This window comes from Tachyglossus aculeatus, chromosome 25, assembly GCF_015852505.1.
Source record: "Tachyglossus aculeatus isolate mTacAcu1 chromosome 25, mTacAcu1.pri, whole genome shotgun sequence".
Classification (NCBI taxonomy): Eukaryota; Metazoa; Chordata; class Mammalia; order Monotremata; family Tachyglossidae; genus Tachyglossus; species Tachyglossus aculeatus.
In genome coordinates, this window is record NC_052090.1 from 14,130,698 (window position 1) to 14,147,655 (window position 16,958).

At 41.0% G+C, this 16,958-nt stretch overlaps 1 protein-coding gene across 1 annotated transcript in view; it reads left to right on the forward strand.

Annotated features, from left to right (window-relative positions):
* SNTG1 (syntrophin gamma 1) overlaps positions 1-16,958 on the forward strand; it is a 403,312-nt gene that overhangs the window by 268,596 nt on the left and 117,758 nt on the right. The window contains exons 9-12 of the mRNA XM_038766634.1: positions 6,356-6,458; positions 7,829-7,911; positions 13,839-13,969; positions 15,963-16,092. Coding sequence (XP_038622562.1) covers positions 6,356-6,458; positions 7,829-7,911; positions 13,839-13,969; positions 15,963-16,092 — 447 coding nt within the window. The remainder of the gene's footprint in view (positions 1-6,355; positions 6,459-7,828; positions 7,912-13,838; positions 13,970-15,962; positions 16,093-16,958) is intronic.

Here is a 16,958-nt window from a genome sequence, read left to right on the forward strand (position 1 = left end):
TATGAAAAAACTCTTCTTAAATGTTTCAAAGGTGAACCATTATACACCATTTTAAAGGTGAAATCAGAAGTTCATGTATTTTTCCTTTTACGGAGAACTTGCTTCGATCCTACGTTAACCTCCTAAATGACACTGTTCAAATTGTGCCACTCTCCAGGGATAATAAAATAAAATTACTGGGATTACTTGCAATGTCAAAGAGAATTGGCACTGGTTCAAAACACTGCTAAAACAGAGAGGAGCTTGATTTAGCAATAACAATTTGCAAAATAAGTTTTATTTGTTGGTATTATTGGAATGACATATTAAAAAGCACAGCATACCGTTGTTCAAAACAAATGTCTACTATCGCCCAATTGGGTAATGCTGTAGGGTTGTTGGAGAAAAACCCAAACTTATTAACCGGAGGATTTCATTATTTTATATGTCACGTCATACCTTGTAAATTCACTTTTGCTTATACTTCTCAAATGTCCTTCTTTTGAAACAAATTATAAAAACTTGCAAAAGTGACTCCTGCAAACTGTAGTTCTAGCAGGTGATCATTTTGATGGCACAAAAATGATCAGAAAAATTATACACAGAGAGCAAACAAAAGACAGGAGCTATAATTTCATTTTCAACCTGACCTAGGTCAGTTCTTTGGATTTTGAAGATCAATCAGTTATATTTACTGTGCCCTTACTGTGTGCGGAGCACTATACTAAGCACGTGGGAAAGTATGGTATAGCAGAGCTGGTAGATATTTTCCCTGCCCACAAGGAACTTACAGTTAAGAGGGAGAGACAAACATCAAAATAAATTACACATATGGAGATAAGTGCTGTGGGGCTGAGGGTGGGGTGAATAAAGAGTACAAATCCAAATTTAAGGGAGACAGAGTTGGGAAAGGGAGTAAGGGAAATGAGGGCTGAGTTGATGGATAATCAGGCCTCTTGGAGGAGAAGTGATTTTAGTAAGGTTTTGAAGGTCAGGAGAGTGATGCTCTGTCAGATATGCAGAGGGAGGGAATTTCAGATTGGAAGCAGGACTTGGAAGAGGGGTTGGTGGTTGAAATAGATGAGATTGAGGAATGGTGAGTAGGATGGCATTAGAAAAATGATCTGGGCAACAGAGTAAAGTATGGTCTAGAGTGGGGAGAGACAGGAGGCAGGAAGGTCAGCCAGAAGGCTGATGCAGTACTCAAGGCAAGATAGGATAAGTGTTTGGATCATTGTGGTAGTAGTTTGGATGGAAAGAAAGAGAAGATTTTAGCAACACTGTGTATTGTACTCTCCTAAGCACTTAGTACAGTGGTTTGCACACAGTAAACTCTCAGTGAATATGATTGAATGAATGAAAGTAGAACTGACAGGATTGATGGCAGATTGAATATGTGGATCAAATGAAAGAGATGAGTCGAGGGCAATGCCAAGGTTACAGGCTTGTGAGACAAGGAGCACGTTAGTGTTGTCTATTGTGATGGGAAAGTCATGGGGAGAACTGGGTTGGGGTGGGAAGATGCAGAGTTCTATTTGGATCACAGAGACATAGGCAAACACAGATGATACCTAGAAACTGGACTAGTGATGAAAATGATGTCCCAAGGGCACAGCATATACATTGTCTCCAAAGAGGAGGAGGCACCCAGGAGGTCAGCCGGTTGGGCTGAGAAAAAAACTGGGGTGTGACTGTTGGGGTCAGTCAGAACCCCATCTCCCCCTGAATTCATTCATTCATTCATTCAATCATATTTATTGAGTGCTTACTATGTGCAGAGCTCTGTACTGAGCACTTGGGAAGTATAAATTGGTAACACGTAGAGACGGTCCCTACCCAACAACAGGCTCACAGTCTAGAAGAGGGAGATGGACAACAAAACAAGTAGACAGGTGTCAATATCATCAGAATAAGTAGAATTATAGCTATATACACATCATTAATAAAATTAATAGAGTAATAAATATGTACAAATATACACAAGTGCTGTGACCAATAAGTGACCAGTAAGGCTAGAAGCTGATGAGGTATGGGCCTGGGGAACTACGTTACTACTAAGGTGTCAAGGCTCACAATACTAAATCATTGACATCTTTCATAGCTTCCTCAAGGTCTAAAACTTTTTCATAGGAAGAAGGTGACATATCACTCACCTTGACATTTCCAGAACAAAGTTTTCACAATTTTGCTGTAGAGTTTTCCCACTAATAATGGCCATAAAAAAGGAAAACTTCTTTTCAATGTTCCAGGTGGGAATAAAGCCCTGATACGAAGAAAAATACACTTTTCACTCTTCCGGTAACTATCTTAGGCATTGTGATGCAATGACTAAAGTAGATGATTGAAGCAGCGTGGCTCAATGGAAAGAGCATGGGCTTTGGAGTCAGAGGTCATGGGTTCAAATCCAGGCTCTGCCAACTGTCAGCTGTGTGACTTTGGGCAAGTCACTTAACTTCTCTGTGCCTCAGTTACCTCATCTGTGAAACGGGGATGAAGACTGTGAGCCCCCCATGGGACAACCTGATCACCTTGTAACCTCCCCAGCACTTAGAACAGTGCTTTGCACATAGTAAGTGCTTAATAAATACCATCATAAAGATGAGAGAAACAACTATGGTTATCCATTTACTTTTAAAGTGCAGTGTGACTTGCCATCTTGCCACAAGACTAAACTTACAGTAAATCCCGTAGGTAGACTAAATGGAGCCAGTTTCTTTTGAATTTGAATGTTTTGCCTCTTCTCTAAGTAGGGTGTAACAAACCACAAAACTTATTATGGGTTGGAAGGAGAGTTTCTTAGATTGTGTTGTATGTGTTTCAAGTTTTAAAAAAGCTGCCCAGGCTGTAGGTGGTTAATGAACCTGATCTTGGCGTGAGGCACTCACTGGGAGTAAATGATTAAAGGTAGGTTTTGATTTTCAAAAATGGCAGAGTAAAGTTTGCTCCCTTTCTCACAAAAGCGGGAAGTAAATGAAATAGTATTCATGCAGCTGTTAAAACATTTATTTGTAACCTAAAACAAGTATTAGCATGAGTGCATTTGGTTAGGATATCATTCCAAACTCATCCTCAATATAATTTGGGACTATTTTACCCAGAATAGATAATGTCATCAGCCAGTTCTTCCCTTCAGGTTTGGGTTGTCTTGTACTAAAACTGCCCACTCACCTCCTGCCATAACATTACCACCCAGTGGCTGCACTTCCTATTTCATGAAGGGAAGAATCAGCCCATATCTCATAGAAACCATTTTCCTGTGCCTCTTTATGCCGGCTAGTCCTTTACATTATGCAGACAGGGGTGCTGTTCATCAAATAATTCATGGGAATATTCTTGAGTTTAGTGTATTCAGTGACTTGTCATAATTCCATTAAACAAGAAGAAACGTCACTTGAGCTAAGTGGAGAGGTTTTCCAGCCTCGTATCCTAAGTGCTTTGTTGCAGTGGAAACTACTGATTTTTAGATACTTCTAAAATGTTTGTCACTTTGATGACCTAAGTTAATAGTGCTATTAGAGTGGAGAAGAGCATAGTACAAATTATTGTATCCCATCCCCTGCAAGAAAAATAACGGCAAGACGTTCCTGGCCTGCTGTGAAATCTCTTCAAAAATTGTATTAGACCTTTTCAGGGCCTTTAGCTCGAAATGGTTTTCTATGTTATATGTTTCACACTGTAATTGCAAACCTCCCAAAGAGGTTTGAATTTTCTCACTACTGGCTCATTAGTAATGCAACCTTTTGTTTTATTTCTTTGTGGCACCTTGAATACCATCCCAGTTGTGTTTGTGTGTGTGTGTGTGTGATCAATACTGATAGTGGAAGAGGTAGTGGTGCAATGGAAACTGATTAGGTCACATTGAAATTGTATCTTCACCTTAATGCCAAGGAAGAGATTTATAAAAAGCAGTCATTTCCTTCCTTAAGTGGGGGTTAGAAGTGATGGTAGCAAGTGGAGAAGGTAAAAACCAGAGGCAGAATACCTGCAGGCCACACAAACCTGCTAGCCCGACATTCTGCCAACAAGAGTGGCAACGAGACACTTGGAGGAATTAGACACAGTTCCTGGCCCTCAGTGGTGACATCCTGTTGAGTTGGAGCTAAGGCCATGTCTATCCATTAGGGTCTGAGGTTTAAGTAGGAATTCAGCAATGATAGTGGAAAATACGGTAAGAATGTCATTGAAGGGTTTTTGACATATTTCAAGCAGCGTAGCTTAGTGGAAAGAGCAAAGTCCTGGGTTCTAACCCTGGCTTGGCACTTGTCTGCTGCGTGACCTAAGGCAAGTCACTTAACTTCTCGGTGCTCAGTTATCTCATCTGTTAAAACAGGGGTTTAAAGCCTCCTATGAGTCCCATGTGGGATAGGGACTGTGTCTAACAAGATAATAAAAAATCTCCAGTGGCTACCAATCAATCTGCGCATCAGGCAGAAACTCCTCACCCTGGGCTTCAAGGCTGTCCATCACCTCGCCCCCTCCTACCTCACCTCCCTTCTCTCCTTCTACAGCCCAGTCCGCACCCTCCGCTCCTCCACCGCTGATCTCCTCACCGTACCTCGCTCTCGCCTGTCCCGCCATCGACCCCTGGCCCACGTCATCCCCCGGGCCCGGAATGCCCTCCCTCTGCCCATCCGCCAAGCTAGCTCTCTTCCTCCCTTCAAGGCCCTGCTGAGAGCTCACCTCCTCCAGGAGGCCTTCCCAGACCGAGCCCCTTCCTTCCTCTCCCCCTCGTCCCCCTCTCCATCCCCCCCATCTTACCTCCTTCCCTTCCCCACAGCACCTGTATATATGTATATATGGTTGTACATATTTATTACTCTATTTATTTATTTATTTATTTTACTTGTACATATCTATCCTCTTTATTTTATTTTGTTAGTATGTTTGGTTTTGTTCTCTGTCTCCCCCTTTTAGACTGTGAGCCCACTGTTGGGTAGGGACTGTCTTTATATGTTGCCAATTTGTACTTCCCAAGCGCTTAGTACAGTGCTCTGCACATAGCGCTCAATAAATACGATTGATGATGATGATGATGATTCATCAATCAATTGTATTGTTTGAGCACTTGTGTGCAGAGCACTCTATTAAGTGCTTGGGAGAGTAGAATTTATAACAATTCCCTTCCCACAGCAAGGTAAAGCAGAGGGATATACTGTATGGGCAAGGGTAATAACAGATAGTATTGAAGTTAGAACATGTTCTGTAGTTTTGCTTTTGGTTTCTTCTGTGTTTTCTCTATTGATTTTAGTCTGTGGATAGAGTGCAAGGTGAATGGAGGAGGTTGTTCAAAGGGTTCCCTACTGATTTAAGAGAGCTAATGTGACTGTCTTCCCCTTAGGAAGAAATGTATACATACAAAGTATCTGGTTAACTAACCCTTTAGTATTAAATGAACCATTTAAGTTTTTTTAGGGGGAGCATCAGTCGTTTGGAAAGTGTGAATAGTAATATTTCTGAGTCTGCTTACATGTGGGATGGTGATGCTCCTCTGACTCGACAAGGTTTTTTGTGATCTTTAGGGTAGTCTAATAGCTGGGATCTGGTGCTATCAACTTGGATTCAATTCTAGGTCACAGAGCACATTTACAGCTTCCTAATTGCAAAGCTCCTGTAAGGCCATGAACTGAGGCACATCGGTTCTCTGAATACTGCTATGGACCCAGCAGGACATCAGTAACTGTTAAGAAAAATGATGTGAATATGGTGGCTGGGGAAATGAGTTGGGTTGAAAAGAAATTATAACAAGGAAAATTCACTCTGGTGCTTGCACTGCACTGCAGATTCTACTCCCCCCTCTCAAGTTCCTCTGTCTTTTCTGCTCTACTGGTATGCTGGAGGAAATCGTAGGTAGGAGAAAGGAAAATGTAGCATCAACCAATTGAGGTGGAGCCTTTTCAGGGGTAAAATTACAGGACCCAGACCAGCTTGCTGAGATCTATCGTATCCTGAATGTCCAACCCTGCTTTTCCGTCCCTGTTCTCATATTCAACTGGTCCTGTTCTGGGTTCACCTTGGCATGTACAAGATAGAAGGGTCAGATATGTTTAGTTGTCTCTGTCCATTGTGCGGGGTTTAGGTCATGTAGGAGTACACAGTCAATTTGCACAGATGGAGGGTATTGTGGACAAATGGGTGTAGTAAGCACACCATGGCTTCCTCTCTTGCTGGGAGTATCACTTCTCCTGATATGAAGACCCCTCCCCTCCATCTTTCCCTTATCTATATCAACCTAAGTCCAACCCACTTTTTCACAGCCTAGTACATTGGAGCAGTCCATGTTAGGGTCCAGATCTAGGCCTGTGCTGAATCTGTAACTTAAGGTCATAGAAACTTTGTTAATGCTAAGGTGACAGTAGCATTCCCATTCATTCCTCAGGTCCAGGTTCTTCGGAATGCGGGAGAGGAAGTGACCCTGACCGTGTCATTTTTGAAAAGAGCACCCGCTTTCCTCAAACTTCCGCTGAATGAAGATTGTGCATGTAAGCATTCACAAAACATGGAAAGAAAACTACATACATCGTTCAATATGTGAATCATTTCTCAACTCATGTCTAATCCTTGCTTCCCTGAGAGTGATTGGCAGCTTCTTTACTAAGCGATTCGACCTGAAGGTGAACTTCTCTAAGTCCCAGGTGCTACATTAGCTTTGACAGAAGGGTGGTGGGAGTTTCTTATACACTTTACCCCTAGGGCATTCTAAGCATTGAAAGCTACTGAGCATAGAGGGGATCTTGGAAAGTTCACATCAGAGCCCCTTCCTTCTCCGCTTTAAAGGAAGTTATGTGTGTATTTAAATTTCAGTCAGGTTGTTGAGTGACAGGTCTCTTCTTTACCTGGAGATTAATATATGCTGCTCTGATTAGGGTTTTGTTTTGTGAAGGAGATTAAAGTAGACTTGTTCCAGAGGGATTATAAAGAAGGAAAGGCACAGTTACTGCCTTGTAATCACAGTCCTTTGGAAATGGATATTTTGGCCCAAAGATTTTTTTTTTACCCTGTTTCAATCTTCCTCTCCTCAGAGGCTAAACAGAATCTTCAGTTTACAGTTCTGAGAGGAAAAGTGAGTCGGTAAAATCTATTCGCTGGGCACACCTGAATGGAGATAGTAATCTTAATCAAGGTGGTTTTGATGTTAGAAGTCTGGGTTTCTAGGGCAGAGCAAACCTCACAAATCAGACTTGAATCTGACCGTAACATCTGTATGAACAACTTAATTGCAGTGCAGAATAGAACCTGCCACTGAATCCTCTTAGGAGCGTCTGTCTTCATTACACTGACCAGCATGTACTCTGTACTCTGACCAGCCTGAAATTGAATAGAAAATTGCATGGTGTTTCCCATTCCGATCCCAAACAACTGCTGCTGGTTGTCAAAAAATATTCTCCCAAAGAGAAGAGACGAAAGAGATTGATACAGTTCTAGCTGCCGGGTTAATACAGTGTTGTGGGACATCAAAGATGTGTAGAAATCCCACCATCAGTTAGGTTTCTACAGAAAAACTGACCCTGCTAATGGCCTGGAAATGAAGCCTGGTGGTAGAGTTGATTTCGAACAGTAAAAATAGCACGGAGAATAAGGGGTTGAGTTTTCAGTCTTTTTAAAGGGCAGACTCTCCCAGAAATCAAAGTGAAATTTATGCTTTCCTCTCTCAATATGGTGACTGCTTTAGAAGATTAACCTGCATAAAGCCCACTTTGATTCAAGTGAAGTACCTGGCGGCCTTTAATCTTATACCTTTTTTTTTACTTCTTTCATCAAATCGAACATGTGAAATGATGCCAATAGAAAACATCTTTCATTCTGTGATACTATCCATATGGATTATAACATTTTGTATTTTTTTCTTTAGGTGTTCCCAGTGATCAAAGCAGTGGCACATCTTCTCCCCTTTGTGACAGTGGCTTGCATCTCAACTACCACCCAAATAATACGGTATGATGTCATTATGCACTAAGAAAGCACAAGAATACTTCACAGTATGGAGGGAGGATAATCCCTAGGAAGTAGTCACTTGTATTGGTGTCTAAAACCTCCCACTGGTTCTGGGGTATTTGAGTGGACTTTAGCTTGCTCTACACTAGTAGGATTCTCACCCAATAGCCAAAATCTTATTAAAGTGATGCAATCAAATCTTTCCTCACAAGAAGTGACAAATTAAGTGTCTAAATATCACACCCCTGGAGAATAGCTCAACATTTCATAGCTGAAAATCAGTCAGCTAGATGGTCTTTGGTACTGTCTGGGGCTGTTTTCATTGAAAAAATTACTCACATTGAAATCAGGCATTTGGATTTCTAATTCTAAACTTGAAAAAGTGTTCTAAAAAAAATCTAAGCAAATTTTTAAAATTACCTGACTTAGGGCTGTCTAGTATTTTCCAAGTACTCTGTGCAATGTCTCCATAAAGGAATCTTCATGCATCTTGAAATTTAAGTAGAATTAATTTTACAATCCGCAGTTTAACTAGATCAAAATCAATTGATGGAGGAAATATACCAAAATTTAAAGCCCATTACTTTCATTTTTCCACACATCTATAGCCTGCAGTATAAATGCAAGTAAGAATTCATTGGCCAAATAACTGACTTCAACCCTGCTTGTCTGAATATAAAAGGAGAGATTCTTCTGTAACATCCTTGTGAGGATTGAGGAGGAAATACTGGTAATATTGGAACTTGTGTTCTGTTACATTTGTCAATCGTTTTTGAACATATGACTGTGGATCATCTCCCATGTAGCAATCGGAACATAAATTCTGCTCTCAATTTAATTTAAATCAAAGGTGTTGATTTACCTATTTTTATTCATGTTTTATGTCAAGCTAGGGTACAGGCTCTATAACCCAGGCTCTGGTTAGTTCAGAAAAATTCACAATCCTCAAGTGGAAGTTTCTACAAATTAATTTCCTTTTGGACCATAGATTACAGTTAGAAAGTACTACATTATGAATGTCTTTTTGACAATAACCTAGCATGTTGAGTATTTTAAATGACATAAATTTCATGTGCACATTCTATTCAAAACTGAGACTATGCGGTTGAGCTGTCATCTCCCAAGATAAACTTTTACAGATAAATATTCTGCTATTTAATCAAAGCAACATTTTGAAGGAGTGAACTGTGACTGTCACATGAGAACAGAGTTCCCTGAGGAAGCAGAACTTCATTTTACTTATGACAAAGTGAACGCCTCAGTCACTTTCTAATAACACTGAGCAGTTTATGTGGTGCTACGCCATATATAGGTAGATAGAGGTTATAATTTGATCTGAAGAATAAATATTAGATTTCCCTCGTAAATCGGCATCCATTTACCTGTGTGTAAAGTGGGTTTTTATGCAATGACCTCAACTTTTCCAAATGTTACAAAACTAAAAATCTATATCTTATGAAAGCACTCTCCCTTTATTTAAAGCTTCTCTCACAAAGGGTCTACCTCAATCCCTAGGAATTAGCTCACAGAGGAGTCAGAGATAAAGCCTGGTCAATGAAACTGCTCCCTTGATGTTCTCTTTTATCCTATTCTTACCTTGCCTGGCATCCTGTCACAAAATGATCATGTCTTCCTCTGGCTCTGCCTTCTTTCCCCTCCTTCCCTCTTCATCCTTTTTCAGATAATAATTATTATTACAATTATAACAGTAAATAATAACAATATTCATTCATTCAATCGCATTTATTGAGTGCTTACTGTATGCAGAACACTATACTAAGCGCTTGGGAAGTACAATTCAGCAACAGAGACATTCCATGCCCACAATGGGCCCACGGTCTAGAAACCCCAAATTCCAATCCTAGCAACTCTACTTCCCTAGAGCATAACACAGTTCTTAACCCATTCACTGTGGCACCGAGATGATAATAGTATTTTCATAGTGCTTACTATGTACCAAACACTGTGCTAAAGACTGGGATAGATACAAGATAATCGGAGGTCAGGTACTCTCCCTGTCCCAGATGGGGCTCACAGTCTGAGATAATGAATCTGTAAACAGAATCTCCATCCTGACAATCTCCCTGAGTGAAGAGCCGGCTGATGATTTTAAGCAGCAGTGAACTTGTGATAATGCTTTGATTGCTCTGTGTTCAAATTAAAATGCTTTAAGATTTTAAACTGGAGAACGTATAAAATGGAATGGAGGTACCATTTAGAACAAATTGAGCAATGCTTCCTTATTTGTAATTTGGTCTATAATTACTAGTCCTTTTTACTATGTTAAATACAGCACTAGAGGGGACTGAGTTTACCTTGTATATTTCCATTTGGATCATTTCTGTTTGCTGCCTTGAATTCACTCTAGGCTGAAGCGATCTTTAACAGAAGAAATCATTGTGGGGGGTTGTAAATCGCTGTGTAGAGTCAGACATGTAGAAGCAGCGTGGTTGAGTGGAAAGAGCACAGGGCTGGGAGCCAGAGGATCTGGGTTCTAATCTTGACTCTGCCATTTGTTTGCTGTATGACCTTGGGAAAGTCACTTCACTTCTCTGTGCCTCAGTTACCTCATCTGTAAAATGGGGATTAAAACTATTAGCCCCATGTGGGACAGGGACTGTGTCCAACCTGATTACCTTGTATTTATCCCAGCTGTAAGTACATTGCCTGGCACAGAGTAAGTGCTTAACAAATGCCATAAATAGAGCAGGGAGCAACAATGAACCTTTATTTCTGTATTCAGAAACATCTCAAAAGCATGAAAAGACCCAGGCTTTGACAACTGTTAGGCCAATTGGATGAGCTGAGGAGTTGCCCAAGATTCCGTTCACAGAGATAGATCATGGTTGGTGAAACAGAAAATAACTTGAATTACAGCAAGCGAGTAACTCAGTTAAACTGTTGAAAACAATTTCATCTGTATACTAAAACCCTTCTAAGAATTATATCATTATACATGCAAGCCATAGTTATTTCCAAAACCATGCTATATAAAAGGCTTTTATTTTCTGCTTTGGCTGCTGAAACCCATTGAGATGAATATATTAGACTAAGAACTAACCTATTTCATCAACCTTTAAAAAAATCTATTAATTAAAGAGCATTGGCCCTAGTTAAGACTGCTGAAGAGGGATGAATGCCTGTATATCTCAAGTAGAGAAATATAAAAGAAGTCTTTTCCCAGTAGAAAAGCAAGGCAACGTGTTAGTTCCTATAACCGATCCTGCTTCTGGCCCTTGTGTAGATGAAGAACAAATTACCTTAAGCCTTCTTAGAATCGCCTGTGTGAACTTGAAACAGTTAGGAACCTTGCCTGAGGACATCTTGGATGTTCCTTTCTTCAAACCTGCCAGAGGTCTTTCCTCACCAAGCCAACTTGTCGCAGTCTGTCTCCCAGGAATTAACACGATCCACTTCCTTCATATTATGCTACATTGTGCTATAAGTGATCCCTATACCATTAATTTTCCCTCGTTGCTTGTGAAGTTGCTGCATCACTACAGACTGTTCAACAGTTTGTCAGGAATCCCACCATCTACTCTGCTGCTCATTTGTCCAAATCACTGATGATAAGGTTTAGATTTTCCTCTTTAGGGAACTGATCTTGCTATTTGGTACTGGGGCTTATTGAACCTTGGGAGATGTGAGCAGTTGAAGGAGCTCAGTCATATTGGGCAATTTCAAATGAAATCTTGTTGCTTGACATCGACAGATTGGCGGTGACATTTCCTGTGTTTGTATATTCAGGGCACATTCTTCTCTTCAGTCCCCTTCTTTGCCCACCTTAGTGTTAACCATGCCCCCACCTCTATCCTCATCCCTCATCAAGTGTGGCCCTGCATTTCTGCTCCTTCAACTCAGCTCTACTTCCGCAGGCCAGGCTGACTTTGCATTTCATCACTGCTCATCCTATAGCCTCTGCTGACTCTGTCTCCAAGTCTGTGACCATAGGAAATAGCCTCTTTGGAACTAGGAATCTTTTTCTCCAGTTCTTCCATGGTGGCTATGGCCAAGTGGTCATATCTAGGAGAATTCCACACAACTCTTTGGTGTGGACAGAGTATGGCAGGTAGTAATATCATACTTTCTAGAGGCCAGGCAAATGAGTAGAAGAAGTGACTAATAAACTAAAAGAAGGGTCAAATCTGGAATTATAACAACTCCGGAGGGTCTTTCTCCTTTCAGCAAGTAGTAGTAAAAATCAGCTCCCATGGTTCTCGATACATTTTTGAACAAGAGTTTCAAAAAGTAAGGGTTTGCTGTCTCCAAACCCCACTATTCTTGATGTTCTCTATGAGATTGTTTGCGAAGCGTCACAGATTACCTAAGCTTTCAAAGATTGCTTTCATTGTACAGATTCTCAATGTTTAAGAAAAATGGTGCATTTTTGCAAGTCTGTTGTTTGTAAGAGTGAACAGGTTTGAACTGAATAGGAAGTACCTATATATGATAAAATAATCTTTTATCTGGAATGTTCAAAAAGCTGCAACAGTGTGATTAGCCCCTAATGTTATCCAAAAACTGTAATGCCTGATTGGAAAAAAAAATGAATATGAATAGTTCACCAAACAGAACCAGACCCAACCTACTTATTACCCATTATGACTTGAATCTCAACTAAGTATTCTCTGTGCTTTGATAGGCATTGATTGATGGGAATGCACTGGGAATATTTCAGAAGTAATTGTACAATGGAGAAATCTCTCCTATGCTGCAAATATGCTTTCCAAAAAAGTCACTCTAAAGAGAAAGGGTAAAGTTATTATTTGAGAATCATGCTTTCCGGTGATATGGTAACCTGCCAGCTTCCATAGGCAAAATCATTTGTGCATACAAGTGAATTATAAATAAATTGGGTGAGATCTCCCTCAGATCCTCTCTTTCTCTCCTTTTCTCTCCTTTAGAATGTAGCTTGCAAAATTTTTTAATTGGCACATGCATGCAATTCTGATTTTAAGTCTAATGCCGTGAACTTCTTGAACCCTGCTGCTATCTTTAGACCATTCATTCATTCATTCAATCGTATTTATTGAGCACTTTCTGTGTGCAGAGCACTGTACTAAGAGCTTGGGAAGTAGAAGTTGGCAACATATAGACACGGTCCCTACCCAACAACGGGCTCACGCACAAAGGCCAGAAACCTGACTTAAGGTTAGAGCCCACGCTCTTCTAAAGGGAAGAATAAAGAAGGAACTGGAAATGACTTACACCCAGTTCTCCTGTAATACCAGAGTTGTGTTTTTCCAAATCTTGGTGTTGTGGAAAACTCACTCTGTACTCCATAGTTCTACTGGGATGCCCTGATGACCCCTCAAATTTAACATGTCCAAAGCAGAATTCCTCATTTTCCCACCCAAATCCTGTTCTTCCCTTGACTTTCCCATCACCACAGCTAGCACCACCATCCTCCCTGACTCATATAACCTTGGCATTGCCCTTGACTCATCTCTCTCATTCAACCCACATATTCCATCTGTCACCAAATCTATCCCTTCCTTTCCATCCTAACAGCTATCACATTGATCCAAGCACTTACCCTATCCCGCTTTGACTACCTCTTCCACCTCCTTGCTGACTTCTGTGCGTCCTCTCTCTCCCGACTCCAGTCCATACCTCACTGCTGCCCAAATCATTTTTCTAAAAAGTGGTCAGTCCATGTTTCTCCATTCCGCAAGAATCTCCAGTGGTTGCCCATCCACCTCTGTATGAAACAGAAATTCCTTACCATTGGCTTTAAAGTACTCCATCACCTTGCCTTCTCCTATCTTACCTCATGGATGTCCTACTACAATTGAGCACACTTACTTTGCTCTTCTAATGCCAGCCTACTCACTCTTTATTTATGAGTTTTGTGATATAAACTAGGATAAAAACTAAATAAATGCTTTGGAAAGAAAGTTTACATGTGTGTTTGGAATTCTTTCTAGGATACTCTGTCATGTTCTTCCTGGCCTACATCACCAGGACTGAGATGGGAAAAGAGATGGTGTGACCTTCGCTTAATCCCTCTTCTTCATTCACGTTTCTCCCAGTACCTTCCGGGATCGGATCTGTGTAGGTAAGTGAATTTATATTAATTTTATATCACTTCAAGGTAGGATGGAATGCCTATTTTTATTCCTATTGCTATAATACTAGAAGTGGCATGACAGGTATGTTAAAAACTACTTAAAAGCTAGAAGGTAAGTGATAGGGAAAGTCTGCAGGGGGCAAAAAAGATGCAAGTTAGCCATAAACATTCATTCCTAGCCCTTAGTCCTATTTCCCAAGCAATATTCAAGGGCCCCAGGTGTGGGGGCCACCTGAGATCCTGGACAGTTTCAGCAATAGTCCTGACCAGTGCGATGAAGGGAGCCTTTTCAAATCCCAAACTTCCCAGTAGGCCTCGAAAACCAAGACAGTCCGTATAGCCCAGTGCCTGAGCATGGAACACAGCTCAGCATCTTCATTCCAATTTCAGCATAGCCCCTGACTTGATGTTCTCGACAGTTTTGCTGGGTCTATTGCCTCGGGATGGGGTGGGGCCCTGCAGTGCTCATGGAAGAGACAGGAGGACCAGGGCCAGACCCGCCCCTACCCTCCCACCCCACTGTCGTTCCTCAGAGACTGACATTTTCACCAGCTGATGAGATTGTACACTCCTTGAAGGCAGGTCTAACAACCATATTGTCCTGTCTTGGGCAATGAACATATCTACCAACTCTGTTGTATTGTACTCTCTGCTTAGTAGAGTGCAGTAACTGCTCAATAAATACCACTGATTGAGTGATTGCTGAGAGTAGAAAGGATTTTCTGGACCAGTCATTCACTTTCTCTGAGCCTCAGTTTCTCCTTTGGAAAAATTGTGGTATCTCTACTGACTATGTTTGATAAACAATGGATGAATAAGATAAAGCCATACAGATAATGATGTCATACAAAAGCAAATCTCCTGTACTTAGGAAACATTGTAAAATGTTGTAGGAAATATGTCTGTTAGGCCTAATTGTTCAAAAGACACGTATTAAAGCCTTTTCGATTGAAATATTGCCAACTTTGAAATATTGAAAACTTTTGTCTCACTTTTCTGTTAAAAAAGTAATGGCATGGTGAGTAAAGTACTATTACTAAACATAAATGGAGGTGTAGGTACCAGTGAGGTAAAGAAACATGACCTAAAAATGTACTACTAATTACAGTATACTAACTACAACAACATTTTCAATTACGGAAAGTTTCCCTGAAATTCAACAGACTTTTGAAACAATTACATTTAGCAAAAATCTTTAAAGAAGTAAAAACTATGTTGAGCACACAAATGAAGGGGAAAAAGGCAAAATTATTAATATTATACCCTTTTATAACTTTGCACCTATCTTCGGAAATTAGATAACTTTTAAAAGCCAGAATCACACATCTGCGTGTTCTCAGGAGAACTGTAAATTTTATTAAAGTTTAATGTCCCACACTACTAAATAAATGGGTAATTGGTAAAATATTGACTGGAGAAAGACACCCTGAATTGAAATGGAGTATAGTAGATTAGGTATCCCAACTCACTGCATGTCGACAAATGCAATCACCCGAAAGCCAAGAATGGCAATCCAACTGTATTTTTTGTGCCTTCTTTAGAAGGGCTCTTCATGAACACTGAGAGAGGTCTGCTCCCACCCTTCACAGTGTAACAGAGAAGAGATTTTCCAGTGGACTTTACTAAGCTGTATAGCCCAGTGTTGGGAATACAGGAAACCCACACCATAGCTCATAAAGCTCCCCATCGTTCCCCAGGGACTGGCATTTCTAAAGGGTAGAAATCTTGGAGATCAAGAGTTCTGACATTTCTAAGGAGCTCCACCACTAATGTAAGTAACTTTCCATTTCCCAAGGTTGTCATGGATCTTTTACGCTCAATGTTAAATCCCAAATTCAGTATTTATGAAAACGGGTGGCATCAGATAGGAGGCCAGAAGATGGCCTCCTAGGAAGAAAGCTTTTCAGCAATTACTGTTCCAGTGGCAGCGTTGATGAAATGAGAGTGTCTAATGACCGGATCTGTTCTGACATGTCTCCAGGCAGAATGCTTTTCAAGTCATTGCTGTGGATGGGGTGTGCAGTGGAATAATTCAGTGTCTTTCGGCTGAAGATTGTGTAGACTGGCTCCAAGCAATAGCAACGAACATTTCGAACCTCACAAAGCACAATGTAAGTACAAAACCAAGTCGTTCTTGACCACGTTCATTGCCCTTGAGAAGCACTCCTGGATTTTATCCGGAGAGGCTTATCTACCTGGTCCCATGGACACTGTTGACGTGGCTTGAGGGTTCCTACTTTATCATCCAGTTTATTTAGGAAATGCATTTAAAGAGGGATGATATTTTTCTCTTAGAGCAGTCCTTTTCTAAACTACTATCGGATACTATCCAGATGGCAAGAGAGCCAGAAAAACGGTCTAAGCAGGTGTGTAAGGTAAACATACAATAATGATGCCTACTAAAAGTTTTGGCCAGTGGAAGCTAGCTGCATTCTTGCTATAAGGGGTGAAGAATTTCAAAGTAATTTTGCTTGATCTGCCAGCACAGGAGACTTTACGTCTTGTGAAGTTGGTGCTAGAAATGTTTAAATGGATCCTGAGATGGGCTGGGGAGGTGGTGAATAGGCCATACTCTGGACCAGGCAGGAAAGAGAGCAATTTCGCCCTATGGGGGGTGGAAGGTCACTTGGGGCAGAGCCGGAAGTTTGGTGAAGGACTAAAGGGACCCCGTGGAAAGACCACCCCCTGGGGCAGCAGCAGGAGTCCATAACAGAAACATTCATTCCACTTGAAAGTCTGACTCATTCATTCATTCATTCAATCGTATTTATTGAGCGCTTACTGTGTGCAGAGCACTGTACTAAGCACTTGGGAAGTACAAGTTGGCAACATATAGAGACGGTCCCTACCCAACAGGGGGCTCACGGTCCTCGGATCTCTTGTCCAAATTCCAGTGGCAGGGTCCTGCACTTCTGTCTCGTGCTGAAGACTGCACTTCCATCCCCTGCCAGGGTTTGCCAAGGAGTTTCCCTGGCTC